Source organism: Geotrypetes seraphini, chromosome 3 (assembly GCF_902459505.1).
Source record: "Geotrypetes seraphini chromosome 3, aGeoSer1.1, whole genome shotgun sequence".
In the NCBI taxonomy this organism is placed as follows: domain Eukaryota; kingdom Metazoa; phylum Chordata; class Amphibia; order Gymnophiona; family Dermophiidae; genus Geotrypetes; species Geotrypetes seraphini.
The window spans coordinates 383,654,709-383,679,929 of NC_047086.1; the positions used below are offsets into that span (position 1 = coordinate 383,654,709).

The 25,221-nt window shown below is 44.4% G+C and overlaps 1 protein-coding gene across 1 annotated transcript in view; it reads right to left on the reverse strand.

Annotated features, from left to right (window-relative positions):
- PRKCE (protein kinase C epsilon) overlaps window positions 1-25,221 on the reverse strand; it is a 736,834-nt gene that overhangs the window by 45,493 nt on the left and 666,120 nt on the right. The window contains exon 14 of the mRNA XM_033935756.1: window positions 61-207. Coding sequence (XP_033791647.1) covers window positions 61-207 — 147 coding nt within the window. The remainder of the gene's footprint in view (window positions 1-60; window positions 208-25,221) is intronic.

Sequence of the window (25,221 nt, forward strand, 5' to 3'; positions counted from 1 at the left end):
AAGTCAGCTTCAAATATTCTGGTATTGTATACGCAAATATAGCTGGTAAGATTTACTTACAATCCGAGGTTTGAAAGGTGGCTTGATTTTCCTTTGTTCCAGAAGAGCCCAGTCGATTTCCTTGAAAAACGGATGCTGCTTAATGGCTTCCTCGGAACCCTGCGACGCCACGCAGCCTAATCGCTTATTTGGGTTTTTCGTCATAAACTGGAGGAAAAGAAAAGTTACAAGATGTTATTCAAGAGGGTCTGGGGCAAGCACAGGGGAGAAAGCATAAAGCGCAGCTTCGCGGTGTGTGCGGAAGCATCCGTACCACTTCAACTGCCTGATTCAAGAGTCAGCGTTGGGACTGCCAGAATGTATGGCAAAGACTCGTGTCACATGATACATTAGAAATCCTCAGAATAACCTTGGAGGACGAATGCTTGGACAACAGCCACACTGGTATTTACTTCTGCAGAATTCGCAGGTAGGGAATTCTGTGCGAACGCTGCACTTCCCTTACGGCCATGCAGCACGAGGAGGAAGTGTTTATCTTTATTAAAAACTTTATACAGTACTCCCCCCGATATTCGCGGGGGTTCCGTTCCAGGAACCCCCGCGAATCTTGAAAAACCGCGAAAACTGTTTTTCATGGGGGAGACTGAAGAGGGTAGCGGGAGAGCAGGCGGAGCACCACGAGTGCAGGAAATCACTCGCGGTATGCTCCGACCGCCTCTACCTGCACTAAGTCGGGCCTTATCCAATCAGGAGCTGCGTGTCACTCGCGGCGCTCCGGCTACTCTCTCCTGCCTCTCCCACTGCCCTCTCTTTGTCAGCGGTTCGCGGTCAGAAAATACTGGGATTGCGAACCGCCGACCGTGAACGACCGGGGGAACACTGTATACCGCATAGTAGCCAAAAAAGGATCCAAGCAGTTTACAATTTATATTTCAAAACAATTTAGAAAAGAACTCCATTCAAAAATAGAAAAGGAAAGGAAGAAAAAAGACCAAAATAATTTTTTAAAAAAAATTCTATAACAATCAAATATCAATAATAAAAATTAACTAATTAATACAAACTGATAATATTCTTAAAAAAAAAAAAAAAATCAACAACTACATAAAACAAGATTGCAATTCCAAGTGCCGCATTCTCCTTTTCCAAGTTTATTTGATATAGGGAAAGGGAATGGGGCCTTTTTTGTTGGCTTTGGAGTTCAAAGTGGTGGGTACTGGAGGATTAAGTGACTTGCTGAAGGTCACAAGTAGCTGTGCCAGGCGTCGATCTCACAACCTCTGGGTGCAGAGGCAGCAGCTCTACCAGTTGAGCCACAGCCCTACCACAATGGAAGAATATCTATGTGGTTTTACATATAAAACTAATAATTAAAATAATATAAAAGAAAGTAGAACTACAATATCAATAGTACAGGCATGAAAATAAAGAATAATAAGTTGATTTTTTGCTCCCTGTTTCAGGTTGATCTCCGTTAGGCTCCTTATTTCATTTTGTAGACCATTGTTTTTCAACCTTTTTACACCTATGGACCGGCAGAAATAAAAGAATTATTCTGTGGACCGGCATCGGTCCGTGGACCGGCGGTTGAAGAACACTGGGCTAAGTCGTAGGCCAGACCCCGCCCATCTCTACCCAATCTCTACCCCAGACCCCGCCCCCATAATAGTACTAATTGCACTTTGCACGTCCCGTGCCTCATCTGGAAGCCTTCCCTCTGACATTGCAACATCAGAGAGAAGGCTTCCGGTTCAGGCGCAGGATGCCCGTAGAAGCCACTGCCCGTGGCTTTGTGCACCGAATCAGTTAGGAAGAGGGAGCTGGCTCGAAGATAACGCCGCATCGATCGCACTGTGGACCGGCGGTTGAAGAACACTGTTTTGGGCCCGATGCACGTGCTGGCCCTGTGGACCGGCAGGAAATTTCTGCGGACCGGCACTGGTCCATGGACCGGTGGTTGAAGAACACTGTTGTAGACCGTTAGCCAAATGCATCTTTAAACAGGAATGTTTTAAAACGTGATTAGTTTCTATTCGAATGTAATTTGGAAGAGCGTTCCAAAGCGGAGGACCACTGACTGCAAAAGAATGATCTCCTCGTACGATTTGCCTGATCGATGGAATCACTAAGGGCTCCTTTTACAAAGCCGCGTTAGGGCCTTAACGCGTGGAAATGCGTGCGTTAAATTGCCACAGGCGCTGTAGCGCGCGCTAATCCGGTGTGTGCGTTAAAACCGCTAGCGCGGCTTTGTAAAAGGAGCCCTGAGAGGTTTCGTTGTGAAGAGCAAAGTGTACGTGTAGGTGAATAAGGTATTAAAATGGTTATCCAAATACGGTCGCCACCGATTGAAATGCGTTTTGAAAACCAAGAGTACAATTTTATATGTCAAATGGTGTTTTATCGGTAACCAGTGTGCCGATTTTAACAGTGGGGTAACATGATCACATTTCTTGTTTTCCTGTTATTAATTTTACTGAAGTACTTTGAACGAGTTGAAGACGATGCAGGTCCTTTTCTCTGCCCTCCTAGATTCAACTGTTGCTTTAATTCTTTATTCATTTTTACATCAAATACTTAGTGCAAACAGAAGAACAAACAAGTAATATAGCATACTGCACTCTGTTCCAATCAAATAATATACAGTTATTAAATCCCACCTCCCAACCTTCCTCCCTCCCTCCCTCCCTTCCCCTCCTGGATGTGTATAACACTCTTTCACAAAACAAAAGGAAATAATATTAATACATCATAACTTGCAGTAATTTGTTAATGGGCCCCAAATTTCCTACACTGCCCCCTCCCCATTCATGGTTTCCACACTCGCGGTTTCATATATTTGTGATTTTTTTTGGGGGGGAACCCCCCCCCACATAGTTTACCACGTTCCCACCTCTCTCCAGCCTTCCTCCCGGCATCCTGGCCTTACCTGGTGGTCTAGCGGGCTTTCGGGGCAGGAGCGATCTTCCTACACTCCTGCCCTGTGTAGATCGCCAATAGGAAATGGCTGCCGTGAGCTCCCGCAGTAGTCTTGAGAGACTACGGGAACTCACGGCAGTCATTTCCTATTGGCGATCTGTACGGGGCAGGAGTGTAGGAAGATCGCTCCTGCCCCGAAAGCCCGCTAGAGCCGGACAAGATATTCGCGTTTTTTCTCAATTCGCACTCTGGCTTTGCTCCTATCCCCCCCGCGAATACCGAGGGAGAAGTGTATAATGTCCCCTCTGTATAGAATAAATGTTTTCAAACTTATAAATTTGACATAAGGACTCCCACCATAAACTATAATTCAAGTTATCCTAATTTTTCCGTATCGTCTGCATGGCCACTCCTGTCATGATGAGGAACAATTTATTCTGATTTCCATTTAGAGGTTTCATGGTTAACGATATCGTTCCAAATAATACTGTAATCATATGATAGTGATAAAGGAACTTCCAATATCGTAATAATTTGACTACAGATAGATTTCCAGAATTTGAGTATCAAAGGACAAAAATAAAGCAAATGCTCAAACGCCCCTAGGTTCAATCGTTGCTTTAAACCGCCTGGAACTTTGCACAGCTGCCCTTCCTTCATTTGCTCTCCGAGTCACAGAAACAAAGAGAGCCAACACACATACGCACAAAGGCCCGGATTCTGTATAGGTTGCCCGGTCTCAGAAGCCAATGGGCATCCTACACAGAATTGCACTTAAACCCGCCTAAAAAAAACCCGATTCTCTAACCAACATCCATCTTACAGACGCTGGTTAGAGAATCGGGTCGAAGTAGGCGCGGCCGCTGAGCTTATCGCGACAAGGGATCTCCCTGCTGTGATAAGTTTAGTGGCCGCCCGTCCCCCCCGAACGATCGCCGGCAGGAGGGATGCCTAATTCCTCCTGCCGGAACTCCCCCTCCGCCCCTCGTAGATTGCGACAGGATGGATGCATGATCATTCCTGCCGGAATCCACCCACCCTCCAGTAAAGCACGCCATGCCCCTGAACCCCCAACTCAAACTATAACCCCTCCTAACCCCACCCGACCCCGCCGGACCTCCCTCTAACCTTTTTCAAAGACAGATCTTCCTTCCGTCCGGACAGCAGGCCCACCTCCGTCTGAATGAGGCGGGCCTGCCCATTCCCGGTGTATTGTGGGATGCACCAGGGAGGGGCATCCCTCCTGCCGTGATCTATGGGGGAGTGGGGGGGGGGGGTTCTGGCAGGAGGGATTGAGCATCCCTCCTGCCGGCAATCATTCGAGGGAGACGGGCAGCCGCTAAACTTATCGCGGCAGGAAGATCCCTTCCCACGATAAGCTCAGCGGCCGCATCTACTCACAATGTAAGCCAGAATTTTGCTGGACTACATTGTATGCATCTCCTGCTGGCCTAGGGAGACGTGTACGGCCGCCTAGGTCTGCCTAAGGCTACTTGCAGGCCAAACCACGCCCATGCCTAGCCTTAGGCGAGCTTAGGCGGACCTGCGGACCTCCCTAGGCTCCTGGAGGTGCCTCCAATGTAGGTGGCCTGCCTCAGGAGCTTTTTTTTAAAGAAAATGTGCGTCCCGATTAGCTGGCTAGACAGCGGTAGGATGCCTACCGCTGCCTACAATCGGAACGCTGTTTATAGAATCCGGCCCAAATAGCATACATACACACACAGCCACACACAGTGGCGAAGTGAGGGTAGGAGGAACCCAGGGTGGAAGCACCCCCTGCACCCTCCTCTCCACCTCCCTACTGCTCCTTCTGCACCCCCTACCCCGGTACCTTTTGAAATCTTTGCCAGTGCGGTCAGCTTCTCCAGTTCGTAGCTCGCGCTGGCTTTCCCTCTGACATCATTTCCTGGCCCTGCGACCTGGAAGTGATTTCAGGGGGGGGGGGAGCCAGGCTGGTGCGAGTTGCAGGCTAGAGCAGTTGCTCCCAATGGCAAAGAATTTAAAGAGATACGAGGGGATGGGGAAGGGAGGGCACGAGCGTGGTGTGGGTGAGCGTAGAGGTGCTGGCGCCCCCACCAAGACGGCATCCAGGGTGGTCCGTCCCCTGACCCCCCCCCCCTTTACTATGCCAATGGCTGGATGTTTCTGCTATCTTAGAACTGCTGGATGCTTAGGGGTCCTTTGTGTAATGTGTAATGTGCTTATCACAGCTTAAAATGCCTTATCACGGGATGCCCTTAGGCGTCCTATGGTAATATTAGCTCAGCATGCACTATCCATATCTTAAAAGAGATTCTATTTTTTAGCCCTAGGTTTGGGTCTGGGGGTGCAGAGAATACAGTACACTTCTCCCTCGTCATTCGCGGGGGATACGGGCAGAGCCGGACCGCGAATGCCGAAAAACCGCGATTATCCAGCTCTGACCCACCCCCACCTCCCTGCCGCCTTCCCGGCCTTACCTGGTGGTCTAGAGGGCTTTCGGGGCAGGAGCGATCTTCCTACGCTCCTGCCCCGTGCAGATCGCCATCAGGAAATGGCTGTAGGGAGTTCCCGACGTAGTCTCGAGAGACTACGGGAACTCCCAGCAGCCATTTCCTCATGGCGATCTGCACGGGGCAGGAGCGTAGGAAGATCGCTCCTGCCCCGAAAGCCCTCTAGACCACCAGGTAAGGCCGGGAAGGTGGCAGGGAGGAAAAAATGATGGATTTTTTTTACATTAAGACTGTTTTTTAAATTTACCCCTCCCCAGAAAAAAATCGCGATTATATGAAACCACGAGTGCAGGAACTGCGAATGAGGAGGGGGAAGTGTAGATATATTCCGCGCTAATCAGTAAGCAGGCATGGGGACTAGCTCCTTCCTATCTTCTACCTCACTTCATGCTATACGGCCCCACACGGACAACCAGAAACTGTAACTTATTTGCATACCCAAGGATCACCGGTTGTAAATACAAGTCCTTTTTGGACAGGTCTCTCGTGTTCCAAGCAAGCAAACAACCATCTTGGTTAGGTAACTTCATCAATGGAGACTTACGGCGCCTTTCGGAACAAAATTAAAACTGACAGATTCATTTATATTTTCCTTCTGTCTATCTCTGGCAAATGGAATGACTGCTTGTCCACCCTCATCTCTCTTGCCCCAACTTATCAATCCTTCAGGAAATCTCTCAAATCCTACCTCTTTGATAAATTCCTCTAACCCCCGCCCTCCCTACCAAACTAATAATCCCAACCTCACCTCCCTCCCTACCCTTCCTCCCCTTCTTCCCCGGTTGGCACCCCCCTTGCAACAGTTATTGGATCATTTTGTAATTGTCACTGGTTTATACCATACACTTGTTAACTAATTCTCTGCACCTTCATTGCATAAATTGCTCTGAACTGTTTTCTGATATGCTGTAACTTCGCTGTAAATGTACAGTCTCTTAACCCTTTCAGGACCAAGGGACATATTTGTCCCATAAATTTAAAATCCTATAAATTTTGATTGGGATAGTCTACAGTTCTAAATTTGATATGTACGGATTCCATATGATACTGCCTTTATGTAAACAAACTGGTTCCGACATTCATTCATTAGCGTCGTTGCCAGATTGACGAGAAGATTCACTTGCCACACTGTCCATAAGCCAGAAGTGTGATTAAAAAAAAAAAAAAAATAATGATATTTCACAAAAAAAAATCAATTTTTTGGCATCTGCAAGCCCTTTTTACCATAAAAATGTCGTCAAAATCACAAAAATTGGCCTACGATCCTTATGGTTCTGAAAGGGTTAACCTGTAAACCGTTCTGAACTGTTTTGTGGTATTGCGGTATACAAAAATAAAGTTATTATTATTATTATTATATAACATGTCGTGCTTTCACTATTTGCATTTTGTAATTCGCTGATTGTCCAGCTCTCTTCAGTTGTGAACCGCCTAGAAGTCACCTGACTACGGCGGTACAGAAGAATAAAGTTATTATTATCATATATTGCTAAGCAACTAACCAATTAGTGCATGGTTAGCGTATTAGCCCCCAACACCAACAAAATCAGTGACAGTAGGGGCTTATGCGCTAATGGGAAAATGAGCACACGGCCATTAATAGAAAAAAATGCAGAACGTTGGCAATTTTTACCCATGCCAAAAAAAAAAAAAAAAGGACTTAGGAGAAACAACTCATGTAAGGACATACTAAGGTCACTTTTTACCGCAGGTTTGTAAAATCTCCCCTTACTCAGCTGATCCATCTACTAGAATTGTAACGTTGGAGTTGAGTTCTGATAAGGAATGGCTTTTAAAATGTGGTGTGGGTTTTTTTTTTGTTTTTGTTTTTCTGCATTCACAGGAATTTGTTCTTGAACTTTAAAATTAGAGTTTTCCCAGATGTCTCCAGAGAGACCATTTCTTTTGCTCTGGCAGGTTGGTGCTTCCTATACAGTAGGTTGACATTTCCTTGCATATGTCGTGTAAAGTACCAGTCAACAAAGTCTGCTATTTTTAAATATCCCTCTCACCTATCTGCATTTTTATCCGCTAACGGCAGATTGCGCTTTCCTTTCCTCTTGTCGGAGAACCAAGGATTATTGCGGGGTTGAGTTATATTGAGCCTCGGAAGGATGACGTTTGTTACTTTTATGATTTTTTTTTTATTTTTTAGATTATCTCGTCTCCCGAGTAGAACTGGGGTTTCTTTATAAAGTTCTGGACTTGAACATTTCCAGCTCTTCTCTAAATAATTATGCAGCTTTTTTTTGACCCTTTTTCTTTTCTCTGGGCTGGGTTTTGTTTTACTGTACAAGTTTTCCCTAGGTTTCCCTAAGTGGCCTAAAAGCATGTTAATGCGGGCCGGCGAGGTAAATGCTACTTCCTACACTGCTCGCTCCGCAGCTTCGGGAGGGGGGGGGGGTCTTGGGTGGAAACAGAAAAAGTGTTTAATTTGCTGCAGGTGTTTCTTGCCTTTTGTTCATCTGCCCTCCATTTGTGCTGATGGTTTTTTTGTTTTTCATTACATTACATTACATTACATTAGGGATTTCTATTCCGCCTGTGCCTTGCGGTTCTAGGCGGATTACAATAAAGATGATATCTGGACATTTCCAGTAGAATTACATTACAGGAGAAGAGTAGATTACAAGTAACAGTGAAGAGTTACAATACATTCAATGTCGCAGCAGATATAACGTAGCCACGGATTACAATAAGGAAGATATCTGGGCATTTCCCGTAGAATTACATTACAGGAGAAGTGTTAATTACAGGTAATAGTGAAGAATTACAGTACATTCAATATCACAGGAGATGTTACATAGCAACTGAGTCAATTTACAACTGGTGGAGAATAAGAATTACAATATATTCTAGATCAGTGTTTTTCAACCGCTGTTCCGCGGCACACTAGTGTGCCGCGAGATGTTGCCTGGTGTGCCGCAGGGCCGCCGGGCCCGGAGCTGACAGGGGGCCCAAGGCAGGGGCTCCAGTAGCTCGCCAAGGCAAAGTGAGTCGATCACCCAGGACTCACTTTGTCTTGGCGATCTAATCTATCGAGCAGATAAGTCTTCTTCTCCCCGACGTCAATTCTGTAGTCGGAGAGGAAGTTCGGGCCAGCCAATCGCTGCCTGGCTGGGCGGAACTTCCTCTCCAATTGCAGAATTGACGTCAGGGAGAGCATGCGTCGGCGTCGGCTTTGGGGCCTGTTATCCATTGGTGGGTCCTGTTCCCCGATGGCAGCGGCAGTGGCAGTGGCTTGGGGAACGGCAGGGAGAAAGAAAGAAAGGGGGCAGGCAGGGAAACAGAAGGAAAGAAGAAAAAAAAAGAAAGAAAGGTCAGGGAGAGAGGAAGAAAAAGTTGGGGGAGGGAATGAGGTGTGGAGGAGAGAAAGCATACAGGCTGATAGAAGGGAAGAAAGATTGGATGCACAGTCAGAAGAAGAAAGTGCAACCAGAAATCACCAGACAAGGTAGGAAAAATGATTTTATTTTAAATTTAGCAAAGTGGAGGCAGTATTACCACAGTTTTCAAAGGAATTTGCCCAAATAACTTAATAGTTAACTGGGTAAATTCCCAGAGATGAAAACTTCCCTTCACTTACTATGCACAGTTCTGAATTTATATCTGCTGTCTATATTTTACAATATGGTCACCTTTTACTAAACCGCAATAGTGGTTTTTAGCGCAGGGAGCCTATGAGCGTCAAGAGCAGCGCTGGGCATTCAGCGCAGCTCCCTGCGCTAAAAACTGCTATTGTGGTTTAATAAAAAGGATGGAGGGTATATTTGTCTATTTTTGTATGCTATAAAAACCAAATACAGAGAGAGACTGAGAGCTGTTGACGAAGAGCTACGTGTGTGTCTTTCTTCGATTCCAGCCAGAATATCAGCTTTGTGTTCAGCCAAACAGGCCCAGGTTTCGCACTGAATAAAGTATTTTATAATTTTTATAATTTTTATTTCGTAATAAAGTAATTATAAAATACTTTCTTTGTGTTTATTTGATTCCTATTCAAGAGAATTACTTTATATATAGTCAATATAGGCAGAGAGTTAAATTTTTTAACATTTTCTAATGGTGGTGTGCCTCGTGATTTTTTTCATGAAACAAGTGTGCCTTTGCCCAAAAAAGGTTGAAAAACACTGTTCTAGATTATAAAGGATGTTACATGAGATGAGTCATGTAACTGTTGTGTTCACGTGGGGCCTGTTGTCCCCTGTTTGTATCCTGTTTCAAGTTAACATAAATAAAGTAAAAAAAAAAAATAAAAGAATGACACGGGGACAAATTTGTCTCCGTCCCCGCAGAAACTCAATTTCCCTATCCTGTCCCTGCGAGTTTTGTCGCTGCCTTAACCACAGAAGCCTGAAACACATGATTTTAAAGTGGTTGAGGCTTGGGTAGATGAGGACGGAGCTTGCAGGAATGGGGCGGGGACAAAAAAAAGAACTCACCGGGACGTGAAAATGAGTTCCCATAGGAATGGAGAAAAATTTGTCCCCAGTGTCATTCTCTACTTGGGAGAACAATATAGAAAACTGAATAAATAGTATGAAAAGTTTCAGCCTCTATTAACCAGAGCTGGTATTGTGATGTCATAATGCCTCATTCCACCAAGAGCCAACCTCATCAGTGATGTCACAATGGCTTGATTGTCCAAAAGCTCTTAATGTTCTGATTCATTCCTTGGTTATTTCCAGGCTGGATTACTGCACCATGGCATATCTCAGAAAGAAATAAGAAGGTTACAAATTATACAAAATACTGCAATAAAAATTATTACTAACTCCAAAAAATACGATCATGTCACTCCCCTGTTACAAAAAGCACACTGGCTACCAATTTCACATAGAATAATCTATAAAACTGCACTATTAACCTTCAAAATTCAACAAACCAACACACCAATATTTTTTACATCGTTATTTGATACCATATTCCCCAGCCAGATCCTTAAGATCAATAGATCAGCATTTGCTGACCATCCCGTCTCTGAAAATAATAGGCACCAGAAGAGCTACAACTTTTTCAATCATAGCACCCTAGCTATGGAACAAGCTGCCAATTTATTTGCGTGGGGAAACTTCTTTAAAAAAATTTAAAAGCACATTAAAAAGCCACCTATACAAAGATGCATTTGAGTCATAAACAGGATAACTCTTTTATCAACAATCTCAGGTTCAAATATTTATATCTAACCAGATCTATATATAGGTCACAACTTCTCCCTTTCACTTTTAGACCATGCTTTATTTGTAAAACATTTTCAATTACCCTCCTGATGTTGTTTTTCCTTAAACGTTCTTTTACTTCCTTTAACAATTTGTAGTTCACTCCTTTTTCCTTATGTATCATTTATTAATTGTGTACATTGTATGTTTACCTGTATAAATTGTTTTATTTTGTCCCCCCCCAAAAAAAAAACTTTTATTGTTATACGCATTGAAAATATTTGATATTGCGTTTATATCAAAATTTTAATAAACTTGAAACTTTACTTGACTCACTTTTACCACATTTTGATTTCTAGAGCGATGCAGACGCTGATGCTTTTAGGAATTCAATGAGTGTCAGAGCATTTAACCTCACCTGGCTCTTGCACTTCTTAGTAAAAGAGCCCTTTGTCACTTGGTTGTGATTGTTAAAATGTATAAATATAAAAAAAATAAAAACCCTGTTTAACACCATTTCTGCAGATATGTAATTTGTATCTAATGAAATTGCCCAACAATGGGTATAAAGCAGAACTAGAACATTTTCCTCTACAACTTACCATACATAAAAAACCCATATTCTGGTGAAACCTTCACAAATTGTATTTCTCCCCATTATCCTATTGTCTCATGTGAGTAAAGTTATGTCATTAATAGTTTGTTAACTGGACCCCATTTTAAATTTTTTTACTGTAAAATGCTTAGAATTTATGATTAGCGTTTTATCAAATTTTTAATAAACTTGAACTTGAAACTTTGATATCAGCACAATTCACTTTGCTGCCAGGCATACTGTGAAGCAGTACAAACCTTTGCCAAAAATCTATATCACAAACCAGGCATATTACAAGACAGGGATGCACAGCCTCTGCCCTCTAAAGCCATAACCTAGTCATATTTTCGGGATGGTGATAATATGTATGAGGCGGTGCTGAAAAGTTCTTAGCCCAACCAAGACGAGAATGACATGGACATGGTTCAATCAAGGGTTCTGCATAGTGGCATTTAACAAAATAAGAAAACACTTTTTTCAGCTACAGGGGCAACATAACGCTCAGAATTTAGTAAGTTGGTTGGTTGGGCTGGGAACTTTTCAGCACCCCCTTCGTATGTAATAAAAGTGAGCCAAGTTAGGACAATCAAGCCACTGTGACATCACTGATGAGGTTGGCCTTTATTGGTTGAATGAGGCATTATGACATCACAATCTCAGCTCTGGTTACCAGAGACTGAAACTCTTCTCAGCCCAAGCAAGAAGAGAATGACGTGGATATGGTTCAATAAATGGACTGTTCTCGCTATACAAGCTGAATATCTTCAAAGATAATAAACCACACAGAATGATATTCATAAATTCCTGATATCAGAAATCAAGTGCTTCTATTCTTCAATGTGTGACTGCGGAAGAGACCTCAGTGTTTCTCAGGAAATACCTGTGAAACCATCTATGGCAATATTAATATTGTCATAGAGAAATACATCCTTGGTCTCGTCTAACTCCGCTACAAATTCACTATTTTCACTTAATTTTTTCACTTTTAATTTATCACTCTTTAATTTTTCAAAATTTTATCTTTTGTAAAAAAGAAGAAGGAGCACTTATCTTGATAGTTTCTTCTGATAATGTAAAATCACCGCAGCATGCAGTTACAAAAATCTAGCGCAATGACAAGCTATCACGCTTAGAGAAGTCAATCTCCTTTCCCAGGACAATCAAGCCACTGTGACGTCACTGATGAGGTTGGCCTTTATTGGTTGAATGAGGCATTATGTCATCACAATCTCAGCTCTGGTTACCAGAGACTGAAACTCTTCTCATCCCAAGCAAGAAGAGAATGATGTGGATATGGTTCAATAAATGGTCTGACACAATGTCAAAACATAGAATTTTGTTTCTGCAAATTGGCACTTGAAGAAATAAGATAACTCTCTTTTCAGCTTCAGCGGCAAAATAACGCTCAGAATTTAGGAAGTTGGTTGGTTGGGCTGAGAACTTTTCAGCACCCCCTTCATATGTAATAGGACAATCAAGCCACTGTGACATCATTGATGAGGCTGGCCTTTATTGGTTGAATGAGGCATTATGACATCACAATCTCAGCTCTGGTTACCAGAGACTGAAACTCTTCAGACTACCAAGGGGGTGCTGAAAAGTTCTCAGCCCATGCAAGAAGAGAATGTCAAAACTTTGGCTGAGAACCTTTCAGCACTCCCCTCATAGGCATGAGATCTCTTTACATGGACTGCTTTCATTTGTATGAAATAGAACTCATGCATATTCATTTGGGAAAAATTCTGAAAACCCCTGCCATAAGGAAATAAGAAAACCCGTGCTGAGCTAGATCAAAGTCCATGAATGCAGCATACATTGTAAGGACCTGGCAGATCTCAGAAAGCAGATCTACCGGTAGGTTCTATTTGGATTTTATTTCAGCAGCAGCTCAAGCTGATTTACATTTAGGTAGGCGAGGTAGTTCCTTATTCCTAGGGGGCTCACAATCTTAATTTTGCATGAAGAAAAAGACTGTTTTTAGGGGCTACGACAGGGGGTGTGGGGGGAACCCCCCCCCCACTTTACTTAATACAGATCGCGCCGTTATAGCGCGTACTTTGAAATTTGAAAGAATTTGAAATTGTAAAATCCATTCTTAGCTTGCGGGCCATACAAAAAGAGGTGTCGGGCCAGATTTGCCGACCTCTGCACTAGACCACCGGAGCCAGTGGCAGCTTGGGCCAGGTCTGATTGGGTGGATGGATCTGCTGGGCCACCAGGCTGTTTGTTTTTTTTGAGAGGTGGGGGCTGGGAAGTGTCCACCAGACAACAGGGAATATTTTAGGTTTCATGGTAGGAGGCAAGGGGAAGGATTGTGGTAAAGGGGCAGTAGCATGCTTCTTTTTGTTTGGATTTTCCTTTCAATGCCCGAGTCAGTCAGCACACAGGCACTGACAGGAAAGTTACACCCCCCTCTATTTTTTTTACTAAACCGCGATAGCAATTATTAGCGCAGGGAGCAGCGCTGCTCCCAGCGCTCATAGGAGCTCCATGAGCATCGGGAGCAGCGCGGAGCATTCAGCACGGCTCCCTGCGCTAAAAAATGCTATCGCGGTTTAGTTAAAGGGGGGGGGTTAGTGCAGAGTAATGAACAGCAAATTACTGCCGTGATTTTGAGGGGGCGTTAATTTGCATGCCGCGCTGGATTCGCAGCACAGTTCATTCCACCGCAGATCTTTTTGGAGTATCCCCCTTGCTATTTTGTAAGGAAAGAGCTGATTTTACCTAAATTCTTTCAGCATTGTTTGGAAAAGCAAACTGTACATAAAAAAAAAAAAAAAAAGATAAAATAACCTCTCTGCAGACATAAGTACCCATGTTATAAAAGTGGCTGCTGACATTCAGGTAGCTGAAAATCCACTTTCCAAGTTACAGCTTGAGTTGACTATCCATTTTCTCCATTCTGTGTCTGGGGATAAGTAACATAATCATGTATCCCGTTCTGAATGGGACCATCCCGTTCTTAGATAGCCTATCCCGTTGTCCCATTTTTAGAAAGAGAGCAACTCACTGTAAAAATTTCAAAAAAAGGCGCTGTGCTTGGGGACAACGGGATGCGACTTTACAAGCGCCGGGCCTACAAGCATTTCTCCCTCCCCCCTCCACCCACCCCACCCCCGGCATCAATTCTGATGTTGTAGAGGAAATTCCAGGCCAGGCAGCGATTGGCTGGCCCGGAACTTCCTCTCCGACGTCAGAATTGACATGAGGGTGGGGGGAAGGCATGTGGGCCCGCTGCTTGTAAAGTCACTGCATGCACCTGACCTGTTGCTGTGTCGGCGTCGGGGAAGCAGGAAGAAATCGGCGGCGGTGACTTGGAGAAATCGGCTGCGGTGGGGGGGGGGCAGGGAGAGAGAAAGAAAGACAGAAAGGGGGGGGGGCAGGGAGAGAGAAAGCAAGAAAGACAGATATCTACAATGTTATTACCTAAAAATTAATAGATGTACCGTTCTGAGGAAAAAAATAAATGGTCAAGTTAGGAATAAGGCCCTTTGCTGGGTTTATCTGTTTATTTACCGCTTGTCTAGGAGATCAAAGTGGATTAACTCTTATTTTTGCGTACACAAAAGTCGCCTGAATATCAGACCATTTACCTCTTTAAGCTTTGTAGACTCTTTCATCGGTGCTTTGACGGAACATTTACAACTCCTGATAAGGGCTTGTGGTTAGACGATGTTTTAGTTATACTTTGGAGAATAGAGAAAACAGTAAACACGGATTTCCTTCCTAAGTTATATGCCAGCCTAAACGGACCTGGCCTGGCTTCCCTTCCCTGGGAGAGACGATCTGGGACTATCCAGCTAACGTCATGCCTCAGAGCCATTGAGCTCCCTGGAAGGTCTGCAAGTGAAGCTGGCATGACATTAAGTAGATCTCTAACACAGAGCTGCTTTTTTTTTTTTTTTTGTCCTAAGAGGGGGTGATTTGTATAAATGAAGTCACTTAACTCTTCAACTGAGCGCAAGACGGAGGTGCGCGCCGAAGAAACTGCGGAGTTGCAAGAAAGACCGCAGGTGGCGCTCCTGTAGCTTCTCATTCTCTCGCTCTTGGTGGCCTCGGCTGCGACGCCACGCGGTCGCAGTTACAACTTGGCAGCGTTTATAGTACTACGTGCGTTGCGATCCTGCTCGTGCTGCTCTGTCGTGAATCCGTAATAGTTCTCTGTATCGTTTAGTGCTCTCGTTTTATGACCGGCGCGTACCCTTATCCAGTATTTCATCGCGACGCAATTTCTTCCCGAAAATGAAAACGAGGCTGCAACTAAAGTAAGTTTACGAGTATCTCATTTAGGAACCAAGGAAAGAAAACCGTTCACCGACGAAGAGTTCATTAAATCATGTTTGGGGGGGGGGGGGCTGGAGGCGGAACTGGACGGTGCTGGGGTACAACAGGGAGGAGCCGAAGGCAGAACTGGACGGGGCCATGTGTCTGGATTTTTACGGCCCGAAAAATAGTAAGTCTAGGTATATCAAATAAAGATGACCACAACATTATGCAGTAAAAGGGAGATGCTCAAACCCTTACTCCAGCACTAGAGGCGATCAGTGCCATTAGTGAGTGCGGAATACTCGGAGGACTGTAGTGCAAGAGACGGGTGCATGCCAAACGTAGTCAAATGGATGTTAATGAGGTCCTTTCCTATTCCCGCTCAACGCTCAGAGAACAGCGCACAAAATGAAGCTGCCCTTAATGCTGAAAACCTAACGTCAGTTCGGACCAGGCATTATGGCCCAAATTCTGTAACCTGTGCCTAATGTTAGGCTCCTATTTTGGAGGGGCCCAACTAGATAGGCGCCTATCTAACTTGATCAACAAGCCCAATTAAGCTTTTTAATCAGCATTAATTGAAATCTAATAATAATAATAACTTTATTCTTCTATACCGCCACAGTCGAATGACTTCTAGGCGGTTCACATCGAAGAAGGCTGGACAATCAGCGAATTACAGAATGCAAGAAGTGAGGGTGCAATTTATTACATAAGAAATAGATAAAAGGAGAACATGAATCTTAAGTATGTAGTATAGATCTCTTGTATGCAAGGAATAAAGCTGGACAATCTGCGAATTTTAGAATAGAGCTGGACAATGAGGCGAATTGCAGAATGAAGCGAATTACAGAATGCAAGCAGTGAGGGTGCAACTTATTACATAAGAAATAGATAAAAGGAGAACATGAATCTTAAGTATGTAGTATAGATCTCTTGTATGCAAGGAATAAAGCTGGACAATCTGCGAATTTTAGAATAGAGCTGGACAATGAGGCGAATTGCAGAATGAAGCGAATTACAGAATGCAAGCAGTGAGGGTGCAACTTATTACATAAGAAATAGATAAAAGGAGAACATGAATCTTAAGTATGTAGTATAGATCTCTTGTATGCAAGGAATAAAGCTGGACAATCTGCGAATTTTAGAATAGAGCTGGACAATGAGGCGAATTGCAGAATGAAGCGAATTACAGAATGCAAGCAGTGAGGGTGCAACTTATTACATAAGAAATAGATAAAAGGAGAACATGAATCTTAAGTATGTAGTATAGATCTCTTGTATGCAAGGAATAAAGCTGGACAATCTGCGAATTTTAGAATAGAGCTGGACAATGAGGCGAATTGCAGAATGAAGCGAATTACAGAATGCAAGCAGTGAGGGTGCAACTTATTACATAAGAAATAGATAAAAGGAGAACATGAATCTTAAGTATGTAGTATAGATCTTTTGTATGCAAGGAATAAAGCTGGACAATCTGCGAATTTTAGAATAGAGCTGGACAATGAGGCGAATTGCAGAATGAAGCGAATTACAGAATGCAAGCAGTGAGGGTGCAACTTATTACATAAGAAATAGATAAAAGGAGAACATGAATCTTAAGTATGTAGTATAGATCTCTTGTATGCAAGGAATAAAGCTGGACAATCTGCGAATTTTAGAATAGAGCTGGACAATGAGGCGAATTGCAGAATGAAGCGAATTACAGAATGCAAGCAGTGAGGGTGCAACTTATTACATAAGAAATAGATAAAAGGAGAACATGAATCTTAAGTATGTAGTATAGATCTCTTGTATGCAAGGAATAAAGCTGGACAATCTGCGAATTTTAGAATAGAGCTGGACAATGAGGCGAATTGCAGAATGAAGCGAATTACAGAATGCAAGCAGTGAGGGTGCAACTTATTACATAAGAAATAGATAAAAGGAGAACATGAATCTTAAGTATGTAGTATAGATCTCTTGTATGCAAGGAATAAAGCTGGACAATCTGCGAATTTTAGAATAGAGCTGGACAATGAGGCGAATTGCAGAATGAAGCGAATTACAGAATGCAAGCAGTGAGGGTGCAACTTATTACATAAGAAATAGATAAAAGGAGAACATGAATCTTAAGTATGTAGTATAGATCTCTTGTATGCAAGGAATAAAGCTGGACAATCTGCGAATTTTAGAATAGAGCTGGACAATGAGGCGAATTGCAGAATGAAGCGAATTACAGAATGCAAGCAGTGAGGGTGCAACTTATTACATAAGAAATAGATAAAAGGAGAACATGAATCTTAAGTATGTAGTATAGATCTCTTGTATGCAAGGAATAAAGCTGGACAATCTGCGAATTTTAGAATAGAGCTGGACAATGAGGCGAATTGCAGAATGAAGCGAATTACAGAATGCAAGCAGTGAGGGTGCAACTTATTACATAAGAAATAGATAAAAGGAGAACATGAATCTTAAGTATGTAGTATAGATCTCTTGTATGCAAGGAATAAAGCTGGACAATCTGCGAATTTTAGAATAGAGCTGGACAATGAGGCGAATTGCAGAATGAAGCGAATTACAGAATGCAAGCAGTGAGGGTGCAACTTATTACATAAGAAATAGATAAAAGGAGAACATGAATCTTAAGTATGTAGTATAGATCTTTTGTATGCAAGGAATAAAGCTGGACAATCTGCGAATTTTAGAATAGAGCTGGACAATGAGGCGAATTGCAGAATGAAGCGAATTACAGAATGCAAGCAGTGAGGGTGCAACTTATTACATAAGAAATAGATAAAAGGAGAACATGAATCTTAAGTATGTAGTATAGATCTCTTGTATGCAAGGAATAAAGCTGGACAATCTGCGAATTTTAGAATAGAGCTGGACAATGAGGCGAATTGCAGAATGAAGCGAATTACAGAATGCAAGCAGTGAGGGTGCAACTTATTACATAAGAAATAGATAAAAGGAGAACATGAATCTTAAGTATGTAGTATAGATCTTTTGTATGCAAGGAATAAAGCTGGACAATCTGCGAATTTTAGAATAGAGCTGGACAATGAGGCGAATTGCAGAATGAAGCGAATTACAGAATGCAAGCAGTGAGGGTGCAACTTATTACATAAGAAATAGATAAAAGGAGAACATGAATCTTAAGTATGTAGTATAGATCTCTTGTATGCAAGGAATAAAGCTGGACAATCTGCGAATTTTAGAATAGAGCTGGACAATGAGGCGAATTGCAGAATGAAGCGAATTACAGAATGCAAGCAGTGAGGGTGCAACTTATTACATAAGAAATAGATAAAAGGAGAACATGAATCTTAAGTATGTAGTATAGATCTCTTGTATGCAAGGAATAAAGCTGGACAATCTGCGAATTTTAGAATAGAGCTGGACAATGAGGCGAATTGCAGAATGAAGCGAATTACAGAATGCAAGTAGTGAGGGTGCAACTTATTAACAAGAAATAGTTAAAAGGAGAACATGAATCTTAAGTATGTAATTTAGGTCTCATGTATGCAGCCCAAGGAATAATGCTGGACAATCAGCGGATTGCAAAATGCAGAACGTGAGGGAACGACGTATTACATAGAAATTGACAAAGGGAAAATATAACTTTGTAAGTAGTGAGGCTTCTGTTTAGGAGATGAATTTGTCAAACAGAACGGTTTTAATTGCTCTCCGGAAGGCGCCGTAGGTCAACCTAGGCGCCTATCAAGAAAAGAGCGATTCTGCAATAAGGCGCCTCTAAAAACTTAGGCGGCCTTCAAAAAAAATAGGCGCTTTGCACGTTAGGCGCCTTGTTGCAGAATCGCTGCTCTTAAGCGTGCTTAAGCGCTCAGCTAGGCGCCTACCTTTTAGTCGTGCCTAGAGTTGGCCTATTTGTTGGGCGCCTCCAAAATAGGTGCCGCTCAGCGTGATTCATTAAACAGCACCTAATTTGACTTGAATCGCGCTGAACAGGGCCTAATTCGGCGCCTAACTTATGGGGGCTTCTTATAGAATTTGCCCTCAAGAGGGTTTGAAAAGAGGGTTTCCCACAGTTCTGCCTTTAATATCTGAGGTTTTATCTAATTTAATACCATACCATACGTTTTCTTCTATATCGCAATTTTCCGCTAGGATTCATCGCGGTTTACAACAGATTTAAGATAATAACTTTATTTTTTATACTAGTCTTTAAGCCCGTTACATTAACGGGTGCTAGAATCCCTCTCCCTAACTATCTCTCCATGGCCCTCTTTTGTCTTCCCCCCCGCGAGCAAAGCTGTCTGTCCCCAGCACACCTCCCCCCCAAAGTAGCCCCCTTTCCCTCTCCCTATCTCTCCATAGCCCCTTCTGTCTCCTCCCAGACAAAGCTGTCCCCAGCACACCTCCCCCCCAAAGCAGCCCCCTTTCCCTCTCCCTATCCATGGCCCCTTCTGTCTCCCCCCAGCACACCCCTCCCCCCCAAAGCAGCCCCCTTTCCCTTTCCCTCTCCCCCTGGCTCTCGGTATTGATCCCCTTCTTACCCTCCCCTCCATCTCGGCGTCTTCTGGCCTGCTCCTCTTCAAAGCAGCCTGCGATCGTGGTGGCCGGCTTTAGCGAACCTCGCAGGCCGCTCTCCAACTCGGTAGCACGTTCCCTCTGACGCGATCCTGTGCGTCAGAGGGAGCGTGCTACTGAGGTTGGAGAGCGGCCTGCGAGGTTCTTTAAAGCCGGCCACGATCGCAGGCTGCTCTGAAGAGGATCGGCGGCGGCGAGTGAGGTGACACGGCGAGGACGCGGGCAGGCAGCGAGTGAGAGGCAGCGGTGAGAGAGGGCGGGCGGTGACGCGCCGAGGCAGGGAGAGAGCACAGTCGCGCACCTTCAGCCCCCGCATGCGCCGTGAGGTTAGAATGTTGCCACAGAAGCACACCTCACGGCGCCACACCAAACGATTTTTCAAGAGCGCATGCGCGCTCTAGCATTTTATTATTATGGATACCACAATACCACAAACAGTTCAGAACGGTTTACAGAGGAAGAGACTGTATACAGACAGCAATATTACAGAAAACTTTCAAAATTAGAATGCAAGGTTAATCAAATTTGTCTGGAAGTGTTTTAGAAATACATCGAGGCAGAAATGGGGTCAGAGAAATTGATCAAATAGATAAGTTTTGATTGACTTTCCTAAAAGTTTGATAAGAAAGCGTGTTTGAAATAAAGCAGTTTAAAACGTTTATTCGGCAGTGGAAGTGAAACGAATGCGTTCCGAGTCAGAGCAAACCCGAAACGAAGGGCTCCTTTTATCAAGGCGCGCTACGGGGGTTGGCGTGTCGGACATTTCATCACGTGCTAACTCCCACGGCAGCCTAAAATCCTAACGCCTCGTCAATGGAGGCGCTAGGTACTAGCGCGGCAGGCGGTTTAACGCGCGGTATTCCGCGCGTTAAACCGCTACCGCGCCTTTGTAAAAGGACCCCTAAAAGCACACATTGGCAGCTGTTTCCTGCTTAAATATAAATCTTCCATGTTAAAAAAAAAAAAAAAAAAATTGGAAAGCTTATATTTAAAGGTGCAGAAAACAGGCGTCAACGTGTGCTTTACCTTTGGGTTTGCTGGTGCATTTGCACAAGAGCAGAGCTTACCTCACGGTTCTTGTGTGCGAGCAGCAGGCAGGCTCCTTCCCCTTAACCTCCCAACGCTCAACGCTAACGGCGCGCGTATAATTCAAAATGTTACGAGTGTCGAGCGCTGAGAAGTTATTTTGCTGCACCGCCCTCACGATATTTACCGGCGCTGTTCCATAGAGCGCCGGAGTTTTGAGTATTGACCCATAAGCATAAAACTGTGCGTGCAGCTTTATAGAGTTAGGGGGGGGTTCGTGCTCCATAACCGCTGTATATTGAAACAGGACTTACGCAGCCTCCTTGTGTCTGAGTAACAGTTAGGCGCCTAATGAAAATTTACTCCAAACTGACCACGGAGCAGGAGCAGCATCTGGTAAGTACAATGCAAGGAAGCAGCGAGCTCCAGACATAATCCCTTTGGGCGTGCTCTGCAGCAAGAGGCTCCGACGCCCTGTATTTCCTCTGCTTTTCCTGTTCTGTTCTGACAGAACCTGGCTGGAGTGTACAAACAAGATCAAACATTTTTAGAGCTAAATAAAACAGCTTTTTTTTTTTGCTTTTTTTCTGCCTGTTTAATCCAGTTTATGCAATTCGCAGGTGTTTTCTTGTTTTCTTGCTGCCCACCCGCTGTTGACAAAGTGATCTAATTAGCAATACAAAGTGGTTGGCAGCCTGTAACAGAGTACAAAATAGAACCAGTGTTTTCCTAAAGGCGGTAGTGGAGGTACAGGTCGACCAAATGAATTGTGGGGCATATTGGGCCAGGCACACCGATAAATCCGCGCACGACAATTGCACCCTGTGAAATGCACATACCAATCTGAATCTGCCAGAAATGGAATTTCTGGAAGGCCTTAATTTGCTCAGACTCCTAAGGCCTCATCCCTTGGGAGGGACTTGAGGCGCCTGAAGCCCCTCCCAAGGGACGGGGCCTGAGGAGTCTGAGCAAATCAGGGCCTTCCAGATATCAACGTATGTAAAAGGTTCCCATAATCATGAACTAAACCTTACCCTAACACTAGATACCAAGTGAATATTTTAAGTGTAGTGGGGGGGGGTACCCCCCACTTAAAAATACAAAATAGTATCCACTGTGGATTGTGATCGGGGAGCGCAACTGTCGGGGTGCATTTGACGGGTCACCTCCCATTCAGTGTGCGTAATTGTCGGGGGAGCATTTGTCGGGGTGGAATTGTCAGGCACACATTTGACGGGTCACCATTAGGCCAATACCATGATTAATTTCAAGAACAGTATTACTATTACCAGTGGCGTAATAAGGGAGAGAATGAGAAGGGGGGGCGGTCCACCCCGGGTGCCCTCTTGATGAGGGTGCAGGCACCTGTCCTCCTCTCAGTCCCCCTTTCTTCCCTACTCCCCACTACCGCATGTGTCCACCGTTTTCCTTCTCCCGTACCTCTAACATTCCTGGCACCAGCAGCAACCCCCCAAGCTGCTGTCGCGCCAGCGTCGGCTCTTCCTCTGATGTCACTTCCTGGACTGGTGCCTAGGAAGTTCCTCTGATGTCACTTCCTGGACTGGTGCCTAGGAAGTTCCTCTGATGTCACTTCCTGGACTGGTGCCTAGGAAGTGACATCGGAGGAAGAGCCGACACCAGCATGACAGTAGCTTGGAGGTTGCTGCTTGCGCCAGGAACGTTACAGAGGTACAGGGGAAGAGAAGCGGTGTGTGCACGCGTGCAGCTGGAAGGGGTGGGGAAGGACAATGTGGAGGTGGGTGGGGCGGAGAAAAGGGCAGAGGGGTGCCACCTCCCCAGGTGCCTCTCACCCTCACTACGCCATTGACTACTACTATGTATCATTTCTATAGTGCTACTAAGCATACACAGCGCTGTACATCAAACATGGAATAGACAGTTCCTGCTCAAAAGAGCTTACAATCTAGTTACGACAGACAAACTAGACAAAAAGGTGCATCAATACACAGTGTTCAGATGGGGGATTACAGAGGGAATGCAAGATAGATGGGGGCCACAGATGGGTTGGAGTTAGCAACTGGAAGCAGCTTTAAGGAAGGGGGCTTTGAGCGGGGATTTTGAAGACTGCCAGCGACGGAGCTTGACGTACCGAGTCAGGCAGTTTGTTCCAGGCATACGGTGCAGCAAAGTGGACGGGGCGGAGTCTGGAGTTGGCTGTAGAGGAGAAGGGTACAGATAACATGAGACTTATCCAATGGGAGGAGCTCTCAGGGAGGAGCATAGGGAAATGAGAGAGGACAGATACTGAGGAGCTGCAGAATAGAGAGTTGCACGGGGACAGAAATCCCACCCATCCCTGTCAGGATCCTCTCCGTCCCCACCCATCCCCGCAAGGAATTACCTCCTTCCCCGCCCGTCCCCATAAAAAGCAGTAATTACTTCTGACAGAATCATCAATTCCACAGTTTCTTTTGTGTTTGCGCTGCTGTTTTCCTTGTGGAATCTCTTTGGTGGAACCCTTTTTTTGTTTTCTGTTCAGGTAATTAACTTATAAACCCCCTCTTTTCCTAAGGCTGACGTGTCCATTATATTATATGGATGAACCCTGCTTCCAAAGCCTTCCATCCTCGTAGGAGTCCCGTGGGCCAGAAGGGGGTCCCTGTGGGAGTCCGATGGGTTAGGGGGGGGATTCCCACAATCCCCGTTCCCGTGCAGACCTCTACTGCACAACGAATATACTTGTAGGTCAGAAAGAGGAGTTTGAACTGTATGCGGAAACGGATAGGGAGCCAATGAAGCGACTTGAGGAGAGGGCTCGTGTGGGCATAGCGACACTGGTGGACTATGAGATGAGCAGCAGAGTTAGGAACAGATTGAAGAGGACAGACATGGTTCAGCGGAAGGCCAGTGAGAAGCAGGTTGCAGTAGTCTAGGCGTGAGGCCGATGAGGGTGTGGGCGAGGGTCTTAGCGGTGCCCTCAGAACAGAATGGATGGATTGTTGCAAAGTTGTAGGGGAAGAAACAACAGGTTATGGCGGACTGTTGAATTTGAGATGAGAAGGAGAGGGATGAGACAAAGATCACCCAAAAGTGTCTCACTTCCGGCTCACCACACAATTGTTTCCCACGTACTCATCCCCAGGGACCCCTGAAGAAGACTTTTTGTTGAAACGCGGACCTTGTTGAGTCCTGTATCCCCAGCGGACTAGGTCCTTTAAGGCTCTTATGTGGATGATTTATTTTTATGTGGATGGAATTATTTTATGTGGATGATTTCAGTGTACCTTTGGAACTTTTACACTTTCAAATAAAGTCCATTTAGGAACATCGTCACTCCAGAGTTTTTTGGGGGGTTTTCTCTGGATTTTCTTCTTTGTGGATATTTTGGGGTCAATTCCTTTTGTTTTTTGCAGGAAGGATGAGGGCATTGTCTACAGAAGTAGAGGATTGGGGGGGGGGGGGAGAGTAGAGGTGGTTTAAGAAAGGATTTAAGGTTTCCTGTAAAGCAAGACAGACTGACAAACTACACACCTATGTGTGAAGGAGACATCATTCAGATCCCAGAGAGCATTTATGATCTGCGGATCAGGAGCCCCCAAACCAAATCAGAAAGTTTCATTTCCTGGATCAAGGGCAAGGTTTCAGAAATAATTCATCCTATTCCTACCGTCTACTCTCCTCTGCCCTCCACTTTCCAGCGTCTACAGAGGCATGTGTAAATTTAAATTAATGCTAATTAGCGCTGACAAATGATTATCGGTGCCCAAATATCGGAGCTAATTGGCTCGTTTGACAATTAAGTTGCACACACAAATTGGCTGTGCATCTAGATTTTTAGTACCATATTTAGAATTAGGGATGTATAAGTATATGGCTTCTTTGGTGGCAATATTCAGACAGCGGCAGTCAGAGATTTTTTCTTCAATGCCAATCCATGTCTCAGTAGCTGATGCTTAACCAGATAAGTTGAACCGGACAATTTCAGGACTATTTATATAGTCCTATTTGTCTGGTTAACACTCAAGATACACTATTTTCCATTGGGTTTCTTTGGAGAAGGCGGACTTTGTGTACTGCCTTTATGTTGCTTCGCATTTCAAAGCTGACATTCAAAGCGGTGGGCACTGGAAGATTAAGCGACTTGTCCAGGGTCACAAGGAGCAGCACTGGGAGTTGATCTCACAACCTCTGGATGCAGAGGCAGCGACTCTACCAATGAGTCACAGCTTCAGTCTATCCCAGCAATTCTTATGTGAGCTGAGTATAGGACAATCAA